The sequence below is a fragment of the Anser cygnoides genome, chromosome 7 (assembly GCF_040182565.1).
Source record: "Anser cygnoides isolate HZ-2024a breed goose chromosome 7, Taihu_goose_T2T_genome, whole genome shotgun sequence".
Classification (NCBI taxonomy): Eukaryota; Metazoa; Chordata; class Aves; order Anseriformes; family Anatidae; genus Anser; species Anser cygnoides.
In genome coordinates this window covers 22,948,044-22,969,482 of record NC_089879.1, presented here as the reverse complement: position 1 = coordinate 22,969,482, position 21,439 = coordinate 22,948,044, and the positions used below count along the sequence as shown (strand labels likewise).

Below are 21,439 nucleotides of genomic sequence, written 5' to 3'. Positions count from 1 at the left end.
TGATGCACGAATGGCAAAGTACATTTTCCTTATATACACTGAATATAGGAATGGCAGTTTCAGCAACAATTAACAAATAACTGAATGCAAACTGATATAAGAAGCCAGCCTGAATGCATCTTTTGCTGTTGCAGAATATTCTCTGTTAGTTACTATTTAAGTATTAAGTTGTTATTAGATGATGCTTATTGTGGAACAGGTCTGTTTTCTGTATTTGGCTCTGTGCAAGAAACTATAGAGAAGCTCTCTCCGGAAGAGCTGCATTGTGCGTGGTTACTATTCGTGCCACCTGTGTTTGTTTGGGCTCTGCTCTTTGCTGTGCCAGTAGCCAGGATTGGTAAGGAAGCCTGCTCACACAGGTAGCACCTCAGTGAAGTACAAAGGCCTTCTTGCAAACAACAGCCACGTGTATTGCCGTGGAAGAGAGACAGCTGACTCCAATACCAGTGACTGGGCTGCTTGCCAAATCTGAGGATTTGGAAGGTGAAGGAGTTTGACTTGTTACAGGATCACTCCTGCAGAGAGTAAGTTATCAGATTGACCTGGCAACACAGCAATGAAAGCATGACCAGGTACTATTAAGACAGTGAGTAGGTTTGAGTAAAGGAGTTGTCCTTCGCAAGTGCTAATCTGCATGCTTTTCCTCTGTGGCAAATACTAGGAGCCTGGCCCTTTATAAAAATAATGATATTCTGTATATATTATGGACATTTACTTGTAGGGACCAGCGAAGGTGTAGGTCTGCATGAAGGAGGTACTGCACCAGAAGATGTTTCAGAAAAGATAGACTCCAGAGATGGCCATGAGCTCTATAGCTGTCAGGGTTCCTGGAAAGAATGTTAAAATGGTAGCATCAGTCTTAGCAATTTGGGTTTATGAATGGGCTCTCTCTCCTAAGCAGCTATCTGAAACTATGCCATATTCAAAATATATTTAATTTCATTGCAAGTTCATTCAACACCCATTTCTGATTATTGGATTAGGAAAACAGAATGCAGCTTGTATTGTCAGTGGCAAACCGAAATGAAAGGGCATCTTTATTTCAGATGGGGGAGCAGTAGGCATTCTTGTATTGCCTTTTGCCTGCCACAGCAAAAAGAATGCAGGTAACGATGAAAAAATGGTTCTGCCCCTCTTGCTCTGAAACCGTGAGGTTCCAGATGGAACAAGCCTCAATATGAGGATTTGAAAATAAACAGTATATTCAGATTTAGGATAGAAGTTTGGAGAGGGGAACAAAGTACTTCCAAAACAATTAGGCGTAAGTTTTTCTAGATTGTATTTTATTCATATTTTGATGCAGCCCGGTGGATAGAAGAAATGATAGCAACTCAATTCCTTGGGCAGCCAACAGATACGTTCTTTCAAACAAACATCACATCTCCTTTTCTCAGAGGTGTGTTTTCCTCTGCCTGCACGTACATTGAAAAGATGCAGAGAGGAGTGTTTCTAGACTTATGTTTGGGCTTTTGTTGTGGTTGTGTTTGCTTTTTAAGGGGGCAGGGCAGTTAAGGGTTTTCTTTAAGATTATGGAACCTGTGAGGTTTTTAACAGGTTGGTTAGCCTTGTGCCTCAAGGAGGGTACTTCTCAGCAGTTAGGTCTGCACCGTGAAGTTACCTGAACGGTAATGCCATACACATTTCATCCGATGTAGCTTGGCGTGAGGGTAGCTCAGTATCAGTAGGCATCTACGTACAGCACAGGAAAGCTGATTTAATCTCCTCTGCTTGATTTTACACTGCAATTCACAGTAGCAGTGGCTGCAGCATAGACATTGTTACAAATATTACTGTCACTGGGGGAACAGTACATAACAGTCCGGGAAACCATCACTAGCAATCCGCAGTAGTATGGCGTCAGTGTTAGGCTTCATGCCTGTGTTTCCATCATCTGTCTCCCTTTACAAACTTGGCTACCAGGCTGCGTTGGTCGAATACAATGATTCTGTTTGTATGCGAACTGAATAAAGCACTGGAAGAAGCCCTGTCAGACTAACAACGCGGGGTTCCAACACCAGGTTAGCCTGCCCGTCAGTGCTCCTCCACGGCATCAGCCATCACTGCTGCTGGGCGTGACAGATGTGTCCTGCTGCTGGGGACAGAGCCTCCCTGCACTGCTTGTGCCAGCGTTTCTCTGTTCTTGCAGTGAAAGGTTTTCCTGGTGTATAATTCCAATTTCCTTACCGTGGTTTTTGCGCCGTAGTGCTTCTCTTTTCCCTGGTTGATGACGAGGGCTGTTCATTCCTTCTCTTTACAGCCTCTGTCACAGGTCACAAAAATGTGTATTATTAGCTGCAACTCTTTGGTATTTATAGAGTATAAAGCAAAGTCTTGGTTGTGTTGTTGCCACAATGTATAAATTCATGAAGCTCAAACTGAGGTATTTTGCCTCAATGCAAAACAGTTAAAGTTGAGAAACAGAGAAGAAAGAGACTTTGATGCTTAGCTATATTCCAAAATAACCAACTGCATGAGGTAGATATTGTTAGTTTTTACCTTAATTACTATTATAGCCAAAATTGGTGATAAACTGAAACTACAGTTCATAATGATAACTTGCTGCTATGCTAGATCTGAATATGTGGAGTAAAAGCATCTCTGGTAGCAAAGGTTTTAGCAGCTCCTGAATTTATTTAAAATACTGTTGTTTTGTGACCGAAATACTGTATAGGACTGCTGAAAAGGGATCTAACTCAGGCTGTGAAGATCTGCCAACAAAGTGTTTCACACTCCAATTTCTTGAAGTTGCTTAGGAAATTTCAGTAGGAAGCACAGACACATTTTGTTTAAATGTATGAGTTTAAAATGTAGTTAATTACACTGTTTCCATTAGGCACCTCTCTTTGTATTATAGCTGATGTGCTAATGCTTTACAGCATGTCAGCCTGATGTGGATGAAGGATGATAGAGATCTGTGAGCTACAGTCAGATGAACTCACCACGGAGCTGTGGTAGCATGACTGTGCCAACTAAGAGGCTGACTACTCATCTAAGCTAATCATCACAGTAGTATACATTGATTAGTAAAATAACTAATTTCTTTCCAAGGTCCTGGCAAATTTTGATATTTTTAGGTTCCCCACCCCAGAATTAAAGATCCTGAAACCCTTAAAATATCACTTTAGACAAAACACATCTGATGTATTTTATGCATCTCTAATACAGTAGTCAGTCTCTAGCCTGTTTTCCTTCCTTTTCTTATAAGGCAAAAAATAAACTCTTCAAGGGAATAATGCTTCCTGTTTCACAAAAACATGCCAAAAAAAAAGATTATCTGTTTACTTGTGTTTCTGTACTAGGTAGATCTAATACACAGCAGTAAAGTTGCTAGTCAGTTGTCATCTGTGAAATTGTAAAGTAAAGGTAATTATTCATAATTTTATCTTTCTCTGCAGACTTCAACTGCTACTGTTAATATAGTGGTGACGGATGTAAATGACAATGGACCAATTTTTGATATGTTTCTACCTAAAAACCTGTCTGTACAGGAAGAGGAAGCCAATGCTTTTGTTGGTCAAGTAAGGGTAAGTTATTAACTGCAGAGTTAAATTGTTTATTTTATTACCTAATCTGTCCAGACTATTAGGAAAGAGACTAAGATATTTATACCTTACACAAAGTTGCATCAAAATGTCTGAAGTTTAAACACAAACCCTCTATCGTCAGACATATTTATGTTAAAAGTTAAAGTAATTTCCTGGGCTTTGAAATACAGAATTAATGTTCATCTTCATGCTTAATAGGTCAAAAAGGCTTTTTCATTTAAAAAAAGCTAATCAGAAGACTGGTTTTGTAGATGCACACCACTGTAAAAGCTTGCTTATAACAGATTTACAGTGTTACAATATTGTCGCCACATTTTTATACTGTTACTGATTATTTTTTTACAACATTTCTATAATATACTGAATAAATTATGTGTATGTATGGAAGATTGTCCTACGTAGAAAATTTCTATAGTATCAAAGAGGAAAATAGTTAATGCGTTGACCGTAATAATTCATTAGGTGTTGTAAAAATAGATTATGCTTTTGGGTATTGTTAATTTAAGTGATTTGAAGCTGTGTAAATTTTTACAGCATGTGTAGGTCTTCTGGACTACCCATTGCAGATTCAGTCACGTGAAACATGCATCATCTTTTTGGCAGAGTCAGTTTTTCCTAATGGCAGGTGAAAGAAAGTATGAATTGGTGTTTTGAACTTGTAGTTGAATGTCAAGTGTTTCATATTTCCCTCAGTGAGGGGTTAGCATAAAGGCTGGATTAATGTGAGCTGTAAGCACAAGATGAAGTTGGAAGCAAGGTTTTTCAGGGATTTTGGCACAACCATCTGCCTTTCTTCCCAATAGCAACTCTGTCATTAGAAAACAGGAGCTGTCTTAAGAATACCTTAACTGCTGTCTTAACAATACCATCAGATAGAAGACATTTCGGGTAGCATTGAAAGGGGCAAAGGCATATAACAATAATAACCACGTTTCTTTCCAAATTTATATTATTCAGTAAGGTATCCACAAGTGTTTCTCAAGTATCATGCTGCTTGTTAATTTTGTATTCTTTTTTGAGTGAACTTGACTTCACTTGTTTCCTGGTATTTATATGTTGAAAAATTGCTTCTTTGGGATGGGTTTGCCTTTCCTTCTGCTTTTGTTACTTACTCATGAAGTTTGATTTCATTCAAGTTATATGTTATGGTTTTAGGCTCCTTCAATACAGTCTCACTTGTACTTATACTGAGGAGGTTCTGCATGTCTATGCTCTGCTTGCTGTGTGACCTGGTACCATTAAAGTAGGTACTACTGTGAAGTTGTCCAAGCTCACGTGTAATTTTAAAGAGAAGCAACTTTCCTCAACACTGATGAGCACTAGAGATTTCCTACTTTTGTTATGCTGAACTGAAATATCAGTCCTGTCAAAGACTGTTTTGAATTCTTGCATGTGTAGAAATTAAGATCCCTGTGCTTAAATCTGTTTCCATAAATCTATTTTTGTCATTATTCATCTTATGTAGTCATTTATCATTTATCCTAAAACATATGGACTCAATGTTTTAAATCAGTACCAAATATCTTTAAAATCCATGTTGTGTTTTTCTTGGTGCCCTCAAGGTGCAATAATCTTTAAAAACACTGTATCGGCTTTGTTTTTAGTTTAGATGGAATTATAAAAGAAAATATGCCATTACAACAGAACCTCTCTCTAATAAATTAGCATAATTTCTAAGTTGTGTTGAAATGAAAATATTTAATGAAACCTTTTGATAGCTTATTCCTTCTTGTGGAATGAAAGAAACTCGCTATATCATTTATTCTCATGTTTATCACCAGTCCTAATTGTCAGCCTCTGGATGGAAGAAGCTTTCTCTTTGTGCTGCAGATACAGATGGGATGTAGATTCTAATGTTTCATATTCATGCAAATAGCATAGAACGGAGCGATTTGGGCATTTGGAATTATTTTTTGGACTCAGTGAAATTACTGAAGTGAGGATGATTAGCCTTTAGACGTAGCTGTGTTGTTGTTTAGGGAGAGTCGTCTTTAAACAACAAAGCAGCTTTTGTTACCGTTGTTGTCCTTCATAGGACATTAGAACCACAGTAGGTGTGGGAGAGGTTTCTATGGGAATGTGTTTTGTACAGAAGCTGTAATGTAGTTAAAATATAAATGCCTATTTTAAATGAAAATAGCTTGGTAAAAGAAGGTAGTACTTACTATCTGTTGTGTTTTCAATGCTAAGAATTAAGCTGCTTGACTGACAAGCCTCCTTTTCAGAATCTCCTCTATTATATTCATTTCAAACAGCTGAAATCCACCATAGTAAGCACTGATACAGATTAAATAAAAAATAAACAGGTTTTGTGGGGTCTCTTTCCCTTTTGAATGTGTACTTCGCATTTTACATGAGGAAAACCACAGCAAGATATTTTTGGCTTAAGATTAAAGGTGTGGGCCCCACTGCTCATTGAGGTAGAGGACCTGGTGGTGAGGGTTACGGAAAAGGTGCTCCACAACTTTGGTGCCTCAGGTTTTTTTACTGGTAAGCTATGGGGACTCTCGGCTACCTGAGCCCAGTGTCAGTCTGGAGGAGGAAAGGATTACCTTCATCCTAGACAAAGATGAAGTTACGGGCTGCGTAGGAAAATAAGCCAGACATAATGGGAGCGGATGAGATGCATCCAAAGGTGCTCATGTTAACTGGTATTGCTGCAGGAGTGCTTATTTGTCATCTTTAAAAGGTGCCCAGGAGTGTGGTTCCTTACAACTGGGAAAAAGCAAACATCACACTCATCTTTGGGGATGACAGGAAGGAAGAATCAGGTAACTCCAAGCTGGTGAGCCTGGCATGGGTCTCTAGGAAGATAGCAGAGCCTGCTGGAAGCCATTTCCAAGCAAGTGGACAATAAGAAGGTGAATGGGAACAGCCAGGATGGATTATGGATGGGCAAATCATACCTGATGAACTGGTAACTTTGGGATGGGATCGCTGGCTCTGTGGATGCTGGGAGACCAGTGGAAGTTGCTTACCTTGGCTTTACCAAGTAGCGTAGTATCTTCGTAATCGTATTAGCAAGGTAAGGACCAGTTTAGTGGACTGCAGTGTTGAGCAGTGCAGATGCTGCAGGGGATCAGGGAGCAGTGTGATCCAGAACATATTTTCTAGTAAAATCCATTATTTTCTTCTTAGAAGATTCCCAGAAGTCTTTTTTTTTTTTTTCCAGATTGATTATTAGCAGCAGCTACTGTTACTTTAATTGCCAGTTGACATGACCATAATGCAGGTAAATTTGGGGATATATTCTATGATGTCAATTACAAGAAAGATAAAAGTGTAACATATTTATTCAGCATGTATTATTAAAATGTTAGAAATAGTCCGTATAACATGTGAAAGGCTGTTGTAATTTCTTTTTCCAATTCTGGATTTTTTGTATTAGACTTTCTTTCTATCCTCTCCCAAGACTGCAAAATTTTGTCTCTTATCTGCTCAGCTGTTTTTCTAAAAAGAAAAAAAAAAAGTAATGTATGACGTTTATACCCTCCTTTTGTCCTCTCTCCCATGATACAGGTAAGTATGTAAGTGATTTAGGACACAAAACAATTAAGTCGAATGCTCCCATATATGATTCCTGCTGCAGACGATAGAATTCTGTGCATTCTGTGCTCTATTTTGTTTTAAGTGGGAAAGTTGGACTTGAAAAGGGATTCCCATAAGGGCTTAGGTAATACTTGGGAATTTGTTTCCCCTGGGGAGACGGAACAAAGGCAACGAAAAGATTTCTGGTGGTAGAGGGGAAGGCTCATTACGTGCTGGAGGCAGTATTAACACTGAAGTGCTCTCGCGCTCTGTCGCTCCAGTGGCTCTTTGTATGCCAGCTGAAGTCCGTGGAGGCGCTTGCACAGGAGTGCTGCCTGTGGGGATTTGAGGAGCACACTGAAGATTAAAAGAACAAAAGTTAGGAAGGATAAGGCTGACAGTGTAGTGAAAGTATTTCAAATCCCTTTTATTTCATACAGTGTTGTCTAAATGAGAGCAGTCAGAGGTGTATTAGATTCCCTACCGTTCTTTCATGTCTGATCATTGGGATCTCCCAACAAGACAGGAGAAGAATTGCTGAATGAAGTTCTCTACAGAGGACCAACAGGAAACCAAAAGCGTCACACCAGAAGCTTAAAAATTCAGGCACCTTATCGTCTGTTGCAGTCGGAAATAGCTTGAGGTCCTGCAGGAGATCCAGCATCTGAATGATCGGCATTATGCAGTGTACTGTTTGTCAATACCACATCAGGTACATGGGAGGTGGAAAAGTGGAATGAAATATAGGTGAGAATCAGTGTATTGGCTGCAACATGTGCAAACGCATTTGCATTCTTGTTAAGTGAAACACAGTTCTGCAGAGTTTGTTACAGAACTTTAAAATGCAATCTGTGGTTAAATAACAAGCTGTTGGGGCCCATAAGGCCTGATGGGGCCCAGGAGAGAAAACAGTCCCCAAACCACCCTTGACTGAAGTTTCCATTTATCTGCTTTTTTAAGTTTGCCCAGTTTCTTTAACTTCCCTTTCCTATTGATTATTAATTGTAGGAAGAAATTTGTGTGATTGATCATTTTTTGAAATTCCCTGCATGACCTAGGAGATATAGGGACATGAAAGGAGACGAGAAGGAAAACATGGGTAAATAATCACATGGCAGTGAACAGCCCAACCCTTCATCAGATGCTCACGTATCACTAGACCTTAGATTTTCCCTAATATGAAGGCAGTATAAATAGGCTCCAATAATGAAAGCTGTTTGCACACAATGTGTGTAATATCTCTTATCATCTGCTTCTTATTTTTAAATGAGAAAACAAATTCTGAAAAAAAAAGCAAGTTGCTCTTTAGGATGGAGCTATTTTACTTACTGGAAAGATGAGCTTTGGAGAACTTTCCTTAATTCTACTGTAAAGTGGAAATATTTTGTTTTTCTATTTAATAAGCGTGAACTACTACCTGCATCTAGTATTGAGTAACGTCTGTCCACTTCAGAACAGGGCAACTCTAAGGCAAATAGGTGTGACTGAAACAGCCTGTGTGGCACCAGTCTACAGATTTCTAGACACTTTTTCTTTCAGTAGTATGGAAGTGTTTTAAATGTGTTGTTTAAAGAAACAGCAATCATTTTTGAATGCTAACGGAATGTAATTACAATGCCAATTTCCTAACAGAGTTTTCTGTCTGTGAATATTAGTGAATTCTTACAAATGTCTATTTCTACTTAAATTCACAAGGTGGTAAAACCTGCAAGTCTCACGGTTTAAAGCCCAGGTTAAATTTCACAGATGTCAGTAAGGCTTATTGTGTTGGACTAAATGACCTCTGGAGATCCCTTACATCTAAATTGTCCTGTGTCTCTGGATATAGGAAAACTGCTTCAAATGCCGATGAGGTATTACACTACAAGATTTTGTTGTAAAAAGCACAGAAAGAAATCTCATTTTACTTAAATCACCTTTGTCATTGCTTTCTGCACGAAAGCTCATAGAACAGAGTATGACTTTCTACATTGTAGCATATATAAACTGCACTGTAGATAACACCACACCTGTATTATAAGTACCAGCTTCTGAAATTAAAATCTCAGGGCTCCTGTACTTTTAGACAAGTGCAGAAAAATTAGAGGTGGAGAAAAGGAGAAAAAGTACAAGACCAGAAAAAAAAAAAAAAAAGGAGAATTATTGGCAGGAGAGGACCATCTATGAAGCTAAAAAATTAAGCCTTTGGGGAAGAGAAGAGTAGAATCAAGGCCTCTGAAGTAAATCTCAAATATCCAGAGTGAATCCATGACCACTGCTAACTGTATTATACTTTGCCTTACAACATCTTTTAAATTCATCTGGTACATATAAAAAGGAATATAAACAGGTAAGATCTTAAAATGAGAAATAAAATCAGAATGCATCAGAATTAAAATCAGAAATGCATCAGAATTTAAGATTTGAGAGTTATAGCATGGCAGATGAACCACAACCAGCAGAAATGGAGACTTGTATTTGGTTGCAATGTGTGCATCTATATGACTAGCATATATCCATTTAGAGGTACGACTACGCAGTGTCTGCATGTGTAGGTATGAGCTGCTACTTTCCAGTGCAAAAGAGCTTGTACACTGTTATTCGTGAGCTTCTCTTTGTGCTCATTTCTGTAACGGCTGTGTAGCTTTTTACAAATAGTAGGATCACCACAAGGTCATTTTGCTGGGTCCTTTGTCATATCATTTTATTGCATGCTTATTAAGAAAGTTGTTTCTGTGGTTGATTAGAGAGACCTTTAATAAGACCTTCAACACCATCTCATTTGAATTCTCCGAGTGACACTGGTGAGGTACAGGCTTTCAGTTCCATGTGGGATGTTTCGGATAAGACATGTAGAGGGGAGGGTATTTCCAGTAGGGCATGCATGTATGTGCTCAAGTGCTTTTATTCTTCCTCTTGCCCACCCCACGTCAGGTTCGTCAACCTTGATCAACTACTTGATCAGGGTGAAAGGATTGCAGCTTCTCTGAATCACAGCATCTAGAGAGTCTGTCTGGGATTTTTTGCGCATACATGATAGGGCATGCTCAAGTCAGCTGGGCTGAATGCTGCTCGTAGTTGTGTACAGAAGAGGTGCTGGAATTTGTTTCTGGTTTAAGCTAAATGTTATGTGTGCTGCTTGACTTTCCTCGGGATGATAGCTCTTGGGGAAGAGGTTCTTTCTAACATGGAAGGGAGGAAATGTAAGAGAGAACGAGAAGTGGAGAAACTTGCATAAATAGTATTCATTGTATATTTTAACGTAGCTTTATCTTTCTTTGCCCTTTTACAGTCTCCCCAACTTTATAATTGTCATGATTATTTATAAACACTGCATCTCTGCTTAAATGGTGAGAAGAAACGATGAGGCAGCCTTTGGTAAAGCCCTTGTCTTTGTCACATGTGCTTCTATTTGTATTTTCATCTGTTATAAAATTCCTTCTACCTTCTAAAGCAAGTTGGGTATCACGGTTTCAAGTCCAAACCTGTATCATGAGAAGAAATAGATGCAGTCATACATCTGTGAAATTTTTGCCATCTCAGACCAGCAGTGCTAGGCCGGGATTAGCTGCTTTCTGCTCACACCCCCAGGGGATTGTATAATACCTGTAAGTTATTTCACTGTGTGTGGCTGCAGCCATGCTCAAATAGCTCTTTACTGCCTATAATGTATGGAAACTGGGGTGACTTTTTAAACTAAGTGGCTTTCACTGCCACTGGCACAGGTTGCCCAGAGAAGCTGTGCGTGCCCCATCCCTGGAGGTGTTCAAGGCCAGGCTGGATGGGGCCCTGGCAAACCTGATCTAGTGGGTGGTGTCCTTGCCCATGGCAGGGGGGTTGGAACCAGATGGTCTTTGAGGTCCCTTCCAACCCAAGCCATTCTACGATGATTCTATGATTCCTATTTCTGATGTTATACTTGTACATCAATTTGCATCTTTGTCATCAGAGTGGTAACAGTTGTGGTTTAATGCGGTGCAAATCTTGATGCTTGTCATCAGAGAAGCATTTCAACCATCTTCATGTGCAGTTTATTGCTGAGAGCCTGAGCATTTCTGTGTCAAAAGGAATTCCTATTTTTGTCTTCCTTACACCAGTCTGTTGTTTTAAGCCTTTCACCTATCTCTGTTCAGCCTGATGCTATAGTAGATCATCTGAGTCAGTGTTTTCCCATCCCTACTACATGACCATTTAGTATTTTGATGGCCAATTCTGTCTTTTTGGATTTGATTGTTCAGATTTCTGTCACTGGGGTAGGAAACTATGGTTTTCTTGAGCTTACAAATTAGAATAGTTTATTCTGGGCCTACTAACTTCTAGCTGTGGTTTTTATTTCTAGGTGTTTTTTTCTGTGACTAGATTAGTGTTTTCTTTCTGAAGACTGCCTGGTAGAAGGACAAGTTGAAGAGTTTTCTTGAGATACGTGTCAGGTGTGCTTTTTTTGTAATATTCAGAGTTCATGGCCTTGATATTTCTAATTGATAGAAGAAAATGAATTTCCTTTAAGTAATCTTAAGTGAACAAGAGAATACAGAACGAAACCAAGAGTCTGAATGGTAAGATGAGTGGTTTCAAATCCAAATGTTTGCTGCTGTGACCCAGCTCAGATCTGATGTTCTCTAATTAGGCAGTGACATAAAGAGAGCCAGCAGTCTGGAGAAATGACAAAAATAACTTCACACTGCATTAACACGTTAGAGAACTCCAGCTAAATGTGGAGATTTGAAACAATACATTTAATCTGTGAGTTAGCTTTTGGTTTTTATTTTTGCTACCGTGTCTATTCATTGATTAATCCCTGAATTGCTTGATCATATCATTGCCAAATAACACACTCCTCATGAAAAAAAAAAATTCTACTCATCTTTCAAGTTAAAACAGACAGTGCAAGTCTCTTAAGTTTCGGAGCTGGTTGCATGCCAGCCAAAGAAAGCCTGTCTATGTTTCAGTGTTACAATGTGATTAATTTTTGTAGGAGGTTCACCAGTCCATTAAATCATGCTTTTGCAGTCATGGGCTTTCTGATTTTCATTTACTTTAATTTATATTTGATTGTAGTGTTTAACTGTTCTTATTATGCAGTTTTATTTAGAGTCACATTTAATTGGTTTCCAAACTAACCCTCCAGATGCACTGGAATTAACATTGACAATGAAAGTAATTATCAAAGGTTCTCCCATCTTGTATAATGGCTAAAATATGTCTGTATTAGAAAATTTACCATGTGGCATCTTAACCCTAGTAAATCTAAATATAGTTGTGAAAAAAGGATAAGTTGGTAGGGATGATGACTTGGTAGTCCAATAAGATAATTTTAATTTTTATAGAAAGGTTCTTGGAGGATATGCCAAAACCTCTAGTGTTTTTCAAAAGTCTCTAAGGGGTGAGGGGGGCATTAGTTTATTCTTCTAAAGAAGGAAGTGTTGCTTTGAAATTTAAAGATTAGCAAAATTTGAGGGTAATACCTATGAGTTTTATTTTGCTTCCTCACTTTTTTTTAGACCAGCTAAACCCAATTGGGCTGCCACTGCCAGTGACAGACCACTGAATCTGCCACCTGATACTACAACATCCCATATTATTGTATATTCTTTATATCATCTTTCTTCATCAAGTCAGTTTGTGCAGGGCAATAATTCAGAACATTTAAGATTTGTCACACATTGTAACTAAGCATCTGTGTTGTTTTGTGGTCTAATATTAAGTTTTGTGGCATTTCAGAACTTACATAGCAAAATCAAGTAAGTTAGAGCTCTATGTATACGTTTGATTGAGCATGAACACAGAGTGAAGGCATTACATCATTTCTTATCTAAAACTTGTACAAAACCAGCGGTCTTTCAATCCTGCAAGTCTGTTTAAAAAATAAATAAATCTGATTTATAGGAATAGAGCAATTAAAATATCAATTTTGTAGAAAGCTCCACTGAAATAAACTCTTGTAGGTTTTTGGTCTGCCAGGGAGTATTACAGCTATCTGTAATGGGCATACAGTGATAGCATGTATGTTTAGGAGCATGATTTTATTAATCTAATTGCCTGAAGCATGAGAGGAATATGTGAGAAAATATTAACAACACTGGGAAGACAAAAGTGTTTCTATGTTTTGTTACTTGTTTTGACGTTATCTTGAGTTCAGCTGACAGAAATCTTTCAAAACTGTTGGTACCTTCTAATCTTTTCCTTTGCTTAGAGCACTTAATGAATGAAATAGGAAAGTGAAAGAATGTGTAAAAGCAGGCAAAAAGAAATGAAAGAGGAAAAGCCTTCTGAATTACAAGGAAGAAAAATGCCAAGCTTTCTGGAGTGACTAATTTTCCCTACTTAAGATATTTTTAAATTAATACCAAGCCAGAAATGTTTCAAATAGTTGTGGCCTCTTACTGCATCTGGGAGATGTTAATTTTGTCCTATGAGCACAAACAGTAATCTCCCTGAAAAACATTTACAAAATCCAATTTAGCACTCCCACCAACATTTGATTTGCTATTTGACACAAGCAAAGGGGTTGGGAATCTTTTAAACCCATAATAAAAAAAAATCCTATTATCTTCCATGAAAACAATAGCCCAACTCCCACTGATAGCACCCTTTGTATCCTCCAGCACAATTTCTATCCCTCCCTGGAGCTGCGGTATTTGCTGGAATACTGGCTGCCAGCCAGAGGTTCTGTTGGGATGGGTAGGGATGATGGGGAACTTCTGTCCCTGAAGAAGACCTGCAGGAAAATTTAATTTGGGGGAGGTGGGATTGGCAGAAGAGTGGTCCCAAAGAAGTATTTCAGCTTTCAACGTGAATGAGGGGATACCTGTCATGTTTGCCTCAACTATATAGACAAATATGAGTAGCAACTCTGCCTTATTTTGCTGTTTTCCAGCTCCAGCAGTTCAAGTGTAAATCCTCAATTAACCTGCTTAAATCCCATTGCTACCTGTTGTGAGCAAGAGTTGTGTATATTAGTAGGAGGTTTCTTTTGAAAAGAATGATAATGATATAATTAATATCAACATTTAAGCATTTGTCATTATATTTCAGAGTTAATGATCCTTTAAGAGATATTTCGGTAATTCAGATCTCCCAGAATTGTATTTTTCAAGCTGTTTTTCAACAGCTTGTATTTTGTATTGTATTTTCAAGCTGCAATGGAGGAAGATAATTTGTTACCCTGGAACACTATTGGTTCATATTCGTGAGGTTGGCTCAGTAATATTGAAGCATGGTTGGTAATGCCAATTCAGACTTACCGCAGCAGATAAAGGTTATCATCTTGTAGATTGTGCTGTCTCCAGCAAACATGGGATATATTTTCTGGGAAATAAAGTAATGATTCTTTTATACTCCTGGGTTTATAGGATTGTTTTACCATGCAGTACTTCATAAGGTAGTCCTGTGAAAGATGGAAATGAGATTAGTCCTGTGGATCTGAAAATTTACTGAACAGCAGCAGCAGTTACTAGAGACTCTTCCAAGGAGCATGTTTTCCCTGTCTCTAAATGAACATAAAGAGATAGAAGAGATTGAAATTTGTCTCATCTTCCTGCATCTCTTGTCATGGGCATTCGCAAGAGGAGCCAGTAAGCTCTGTTATTTTCTTTTTTCTAAGTATTTTATACTTCTGCAGGTGCTCTCACAAAAACAAATTGCCTTGGATCTTTGTGAAGGAGACTCCTCTATCCCAACAAAATCCCTTCTGGTCAGGCCACAGTGACTTAAGCGAATTCCTAAACTCTTCTGTTGGGTAACACTAGCGTGGTATGTTTGCCTACCAGCTAGTTGAACCACTTGGAATAAGACCAGGGGAAAAACCCGTGAGCGTATAAAGGGATGATTCCCAATATTTCTTTTACCCAGAATAGCAAAATAAGCTTCGTTTCCTGTCTAAATTTACCAGGCCTGTCTTGCATGTGGTTGCAAGGGATCAAACAGCAGACTGTGTCGGTAGATTTTGGGGTGGGAACTCAAGTGCTACCAGAGTGTTTGTGTGGTAGCTGAGAGTGCTTCAGGCTCTCTCTTGCTTGCCACCCAGCTCTGCCTCCAAGGGCATGTGAACAGGTACTGCTCTTCCCTTTGACAGCTGTAGGGATGAGGGGATGGAGGACTTGGACTAGGGGTGGATGCAACCAACTTCTTTTTCTAGGAGAGAAACAAGGCAGGAGTGAATAGGTTCCTTATTTGGTTGTCTGCTCTTGACATCCTGCTGTGGTGAGGAGTGATATTCCCTAGACAGACAGGGGGGGGAGAAGGATGTGTTCTACACATACACTGTTCTCATTTCATAAGATTGTTTTTATCACCATGAAATCAGGTATGTTGGGGTTTGGAGGCTAGGGTGAGAAAGATACTGTGCTATGGGGAATAGAAAGAAATCTGACCAGTTTTATGTTTAGCGTTTGCCTTGTTTTTTATTACTCCTACTGGACCTTACCTAATTTAAAAAAAAAAAAAAAAGATTAAGGTTGTTGGTGTAGCCCAGAGAAAAATGCTACCTGTGATTTGTATTGCATTGTTACAGCTGCAAAGAGACAAGGGAGCTGGTTGTGGAGCCACTGGAGATCCCAGGGCTGAGATCCGTTCATACTTCCTAGCAAATAGATTTGGGGAACAGCTGCAGAAAGCACTGGTTAGCAAAGCTGGGAGCAGATGGCAGAGTCAAAACGTCAGGGAGAGATTCGTTGTCTGAGTTTGTAGCGTGTTGTGGCCCAGCTTGTGGAGCTCGGTGCTTTACATGGGTACTCTCTGTAAAATCCTGCTCTTTCCAGAAAGACTGGCGTGGCCAGTTTTGCCCATGAAGCCTGGATTCATACCTGCAATGTCTCTGTATGGAAGTGCAGTCAGAGCCAGGAATATTGTCATAACCCAGGACGACTAAACTTGCTCTGATCTGGAACAACCCTGTGACTTGCTGCGGTCCAAGCCAGCTGTGTGCAGGCTGGGGGAGCGGACAACCTCTGCATCATGAAAAGAAGGGGTGCCCAGCGAGGACACGGACACCCCAAACAGCTTTCCTCTCCTCATTTGAGTCTTTGTCTGGTTATGCAGATAGTGTAGCTCCATGCAGGTTTGTAGCTGGATTGTTTGTTTATGCTCACTCGTATCCAGTGGGTGGCCATGTGCAGGCCTTCCCCTCCGTGTGGTACCGTGCGCCAGAGGCGGAGGAGGCAGTGCATGCAGCACGCTCGCCCTCATCCTCTCAGCCGTTAGTGGTGGTGGAGGAAACTCTCACCACCTCCAGTGCCTGCAATGCGGTGGCATCGTCGTCCTGTCATGGGATCTGTTATTTCTTATATTTCCCTCTTTAATTATTGCTGGCCCCCTTTCCTCCACCTCTGTTAAGTATACTTGGAGAAGGATCAAATTGTATTAAATCTATTGGGATATTACTAGTTTTTTTTTTTTTTATGGGTATAGGCAAATTCAAGCAGGGCTGATGTTTAAAGCAGGACTTTCTGAAAGGCCAGCTGTGTGTCACCTGGAACCCATTGGTAACAGAGCTTCTCTGTGGTAGTGTCAAGCATGGTTATGAAATATGGATGATTCAAGTCATCCATCTCGATATAAAGCTGCAACTGCAAGCAGGAACAGGCAGCACAGTGCCACCCGCAATTCCTTCAAAGACTTCTCCATGGAGCTCGTGCCCACAGGCTCTGAGAGGCTCCAGGAGATGATTTTCACATGGAAGGAGGAGCTCCTTTCTTATACACTTCAGATGTCACTGTTTTAGAAAAAGTCATCCAACAGCTAACTTAATTGGATTTGATAATATATAGGGAAACAAATCAGTCCTGCACAATGTGAAAAATATGTTAATGCCCAAGGATATACACAAATGAGTTTAAATGTAAATAGTCATGTTTTTAGGAGCCAAGTTGCAAAGTGTGCTGTTTTTCCAGAGGTCTTTTTACATGTTTCTCTATTTTAAACTGTACTTAAGTGCGTTAATGTTAATAATAAAAGTAAAAAATTGGCTGGTCTGATTTCATAATTTCCAGTGATAGTAGTGTTAAGGATTAACTTTGTTTAGTGTGTGTATTCAGTTTTTATTTTAAACTCTGTTTGCTCTTGGTCAGTTAGCATCAATTTAATTGCTGTTAAATGGTTTTGGCTTAATGTAGAGCCTAAATATGAGGACTGACCTAATGCATGTATTGCAGTTAAGGTTTATGAAGCTTAGGGTTTGTGTCTAACCCAGAAGCTGACTTCCTCATTTCCTATACTTTGCTTGTCTTTCAGTGGGCTAACAGTTACTGTATTCTTGAAACTTTCTTCTTTCGCTCGCTTTCTGATGGTTTTCCTGTTTGTCATCTATGAGGAAATAGATTTGATTCTAAGCTTAAGTAAATCAACCATACGTTGAAAGATGTCGATTCAAAGGATGTGTTCTCCATTGACGGGTCATTATGAAGTTATAGCCATTACTGCTTAGTGCATTGTTATAGTGCAGGAGGAAAACAGTGAAATTTTTCTTATTAACAGTTTTAATTAACTTTTAATTGATTTCTAGGAAGATAAATGGCTTTGTTACAATATTTTAAAATTAACACCTTCACCAGAATTAAACATTCATGGAAATTTCCTGAGCATTTTTCATATAACAAAACATGAAAATCTTTTCTCATCTTCTCAGATGTCTGTAGCCACATTTATGAAGTCAAACAAATGAAAACGCCTTTCTAAAAGAATGGCCTTTGTTTAATTTACATGGCCCTATTCATCATGCTTTAATTTAATTAAATGGAGGAAAAACAACAGGTCAGCATTCAAATTATGCTCTAGTGCCTTTAGTAATAATGAGGCTGAATCTTTTCCATCCCCATTAGGGCACTAACATAATAACAAGAACTATTTAGCTGATACTGAAATCTGAGGCTTAGTTCGCTACATGAGACTTAAGATACCAATTGAACAAAATCTAAACATTTATCTATTGGAATTATCAGCATTTTCTGTGTGTAGAAGAATAAGGATGAAATTTGGTATCGTTTGATTTTGAAGAACACGATGTACAAACTGTAGAAAGTTAAGTAGTTCTTCAGAGAGCAATGATAAAAAATTCACTAAATGTGACAACCTTAAGTGAAATTAAGATTTTTAACTAATGTGTCCATTCTATCTGTCTGCTGACTGCATCCATATAAGCATGGATTCCATAATGATTGGTAGCTACGAAACACCTAAATCACACTGTAAAATAAAAAATGTCCTCAGACACCACCTAACTCTGAAGATACTTGAGCATTATAACTGTCTAATGGCCTGACTTCAGAAGCATCAGGTTTGTCTTCTGCAAATGTTGTCCAAGACTGAGCATCTAAATGTGTGTTTTCTCCTGAAGTTCATTTGAGATCCAGAAAAGCTGCCTTCAATCACTGCAGATTAACAGATTTGATTTTGTAGAATATTTTTTTTATCTTCAACAAAATATGAGTGAGAGGCATGTTGCTGTGAACAAGAAATGCTGAATACCCACACAGACGTTACTACTTTGTAGAATATTATCTTAGCGTACCTTGCGACTCCCATGTAGGTGTGTCCCTTGTATTTAAAATGTGCATTAAAACATGGTACTTTTTTCTGTTTCTTAGGCTACCGACCCAGATGCAGGTGTTAATGGTCAAGTTCATTATAGTTTGGCAAATTTCAACAATCTTTTCCGAATCACATCAAATGGTAGCATTTACACAGCAGTTAAATTGAACAGAGAAGTAAGAGACTATTATGAACTTATCGTTGAAGCAACAGATGGAGCTGTGGACCCCCGCCGTTCAACACTAACTTTAGCAATCAAGGTGCTGGATATTGATGACAACAGCCCTGTCTTTACTAATGCTTCCTATACTGTCTGTGTGCCTGAAAATCTACCACCTGGCACTGTCTTCCTGCAGATAGAGGTAAGAAAGCATTACAGAGTGAAGACAATGTTTTGTAACTGTTGCACAGTACTAAGCGTGTTCTTAGTTAACTTCTCAGTGGGACTGAAGTAAAACACTGCAGACTGGAGTCAAGGAAGGTATGATGTCTACCAGACTGAAAAATTCATGGCCATTAAAGAGGTACATGAATTATTTTGGGGGGTTCACTTGGAAATAAGAGCAGTTAGTTAAAAATAAATAAATAAATTGAGCAACACTACTATTGTCATATTTTGGGATATTGTTTTACATATTAAGTGCACTTGGTTTGTTCTTGAAAGCTCATTATATTGTTCCTACATGTTTATGTTGATAGCACGCTATCTCAACTGATTCAAACTGAAGTCAAACCTAAAAGTCCAACCTCATTATAGTTAATGGAGTTAAGTAGTTGCTTCCGGAAGAAATTGACCTAACGCTAAATTTGTCATCTAAGATAGCTGGAGTAAAGTGGGCACCTTGAGGTGTCTTCTCTCTGTTGACTATAAAAACAAACAAAGATAAACCATTTAGACAAGTGATAGTTAATTGTTGTTAATTGATCTCGCTCATCCTGAGCTAGATCTCTAAAGATAGCTTAGACTCACTTCCCATAAGTAGTCTATGTAGCCTCCTGATGTTTTAGTCAGCAGTTTTTAATGAGAAGAATCTGTCGTGGGATAATTTCATCAAGAATGTTTTTTATCTGAAGCTGCCTGCAGGTAAATTGTAAGTGGAATCAACAGCTAAAGCAATTGCATAATATTCTTCCTAATGAAAGTTAATATTCTTTGTCTAAATACTGGTATGAAATAAAAACATCCATGCTGCTATACGGGGTAAGATCAATGGTCTGCTTAGCCCAGCATCCTCTCCCTGGCAGTGGCGAGTAGCAGGTGCCCAGGGAGAAGACCAAGAACAGAACAAGCTTCCAGTGACTCTTGCACAGAATATTGTGTCCCTTTCATGTGGCAGGTATCTCTGGATTTAATAACCTCAAGTGTTCTTTCTGCTTTGTGTTTGTGCAGTAGTTTTAAATTTATCCAATACTATTAGAATAGTATAATGAGATTATATGTATTTGCAGTTGTTTGCCTTTTTATGTTTTTAATCTAGTAGGGATTTGTTTGTGAAAATGGATTTTGTTTGCCTTTAAGTATTTTTTTTTCTGTGTGGCATGGTCTAGGCGAAGGATGTTGATCTTGGTTCTAATGTTACCTATCGAATACGGACGCAGGAAGCACTACAGTATTTTGCACTGAACAAGTACACGGGCGAGTTGTCACTTCTGAAGTCCTTGGATTACGAGTCATTCTCCGACACAGAAGCAACTTTCACCTTTCTTGTGGAAGCCTTCGATAGCAAGGGCACTATGCCTCCCGGTATTGCTACTGTCACAGTGAGAGTAAAGGTAAGAGGAGTAGCGGGTCAGTTGATAGCATCCTCTCCTATTTGGTACAAAATACTTCTGCAACCCTTGCAGGTGTGCTGATGAACCACCAGAGCACAGTAGCAGTATGTCTGCTTTCCTACTTTTTCACTTGCAGAAAGCTACTGCCTTTTTCTGACAGCGACTTGTTCTGCTAAATGTACACTTTATAACAGCTATAATTATTTTGCTATATGCAATTAAGTAGTTAAATCTTGGTTCATAGATTTATGAAGTACAAGAATACCTGACAAATACATAAACACTTAGTCCTTCAGAATTGCTGAAAGATTGAGATAAGTACCTAATGGAATTGTTTGCAAAAATGACACCATCACGTTTCAGTTAAAGCTCTCATAAATTGTAATTTTATGAACCATTCAGGTGTATTGAGTGCTGATATGGCACACGCCTTACATTTCAGTTTCAGCTACCTGAAAATATAGAGCTACAAAGAAACAGGCTTATTCAGTGGTCTTTCGCAATGAATCGTTTTTATGCTGAGTTGCAGCATCACCTGTGTTTCTGCTGTCTCGCCAGCAATATGGGGATAATGGTATTCTGTTTGGGAGGATCCACAAATGAAAAGGGTTTGTAGCAGAGGCATTAGCACTTAACATCTTCAGTTGGTTGATGTGCTTGTGTCCAAAAGGGGAGGATGCTTTAGAAGCTCTAAATCTTGTTTCCTTGAATTTACAATGGTGCAGTTCTGGAGCCAGTCAGACAAATCCTCTTGTCTGGTTGTTTCATTTTTGTTGACTGTCAGGGAAGAACAGTCAGCGGTGGGAGACAAGAGAATTTAATTACTGGCACTTCAGCTAAGAAGCAGAAATTGTAGCAAGAGAAAAAGCATGGCTTACAAATACAAACTTTCTGCCTGGCAACTTCAGTGTAAATATAAGTCTGCAAAAAATATTTAGCATTTATGAATCAGTCTCTGGTTCAGCTTACTGCGTATCTGCAGATGCTATGGATTGCCAGATGATTTTGAGTAATTCTGTTTGTCGGTCTCTACTGAGTTCTGAATTATTCTAGGGACAGTAAATGTCTCAGATTATTAGCATTGATGG

The 21,439-nt window shown here is 38.8% G+C and overlaps 1 protein-coding gene across 20 annotated transcripts in view; it reads left to right on the top strand.

The window, feature by feature from the left end:
• Positions 1–21,439, top strand: part of PCDH15 (protocadherin related 15) — a 738,695-nt gene that overhangs the window by 594,516 nt on the left and 122,740 nt on the right. For all 20 annotated transcript variants that reach the window (XM_067000244.1, XM_067000234.1, XM_067000238.1 and 17 more), the window contains 3 exons: positions 3,396–3,524; positions 18,635–18,940; positions 20,127–20,351. In XM_067000244.1, coding sequence (XP_066856345.1) covers positions 3,396–3,524; positions 18,635–18,940; positions 20,127–20,351 — 660 coding nt within the window. The remainder of the gene's footprint in view (positions 1–3,395; positions 3,525–18,634; positions 18,941–20,126; positions 20,352–21,439) is intronic.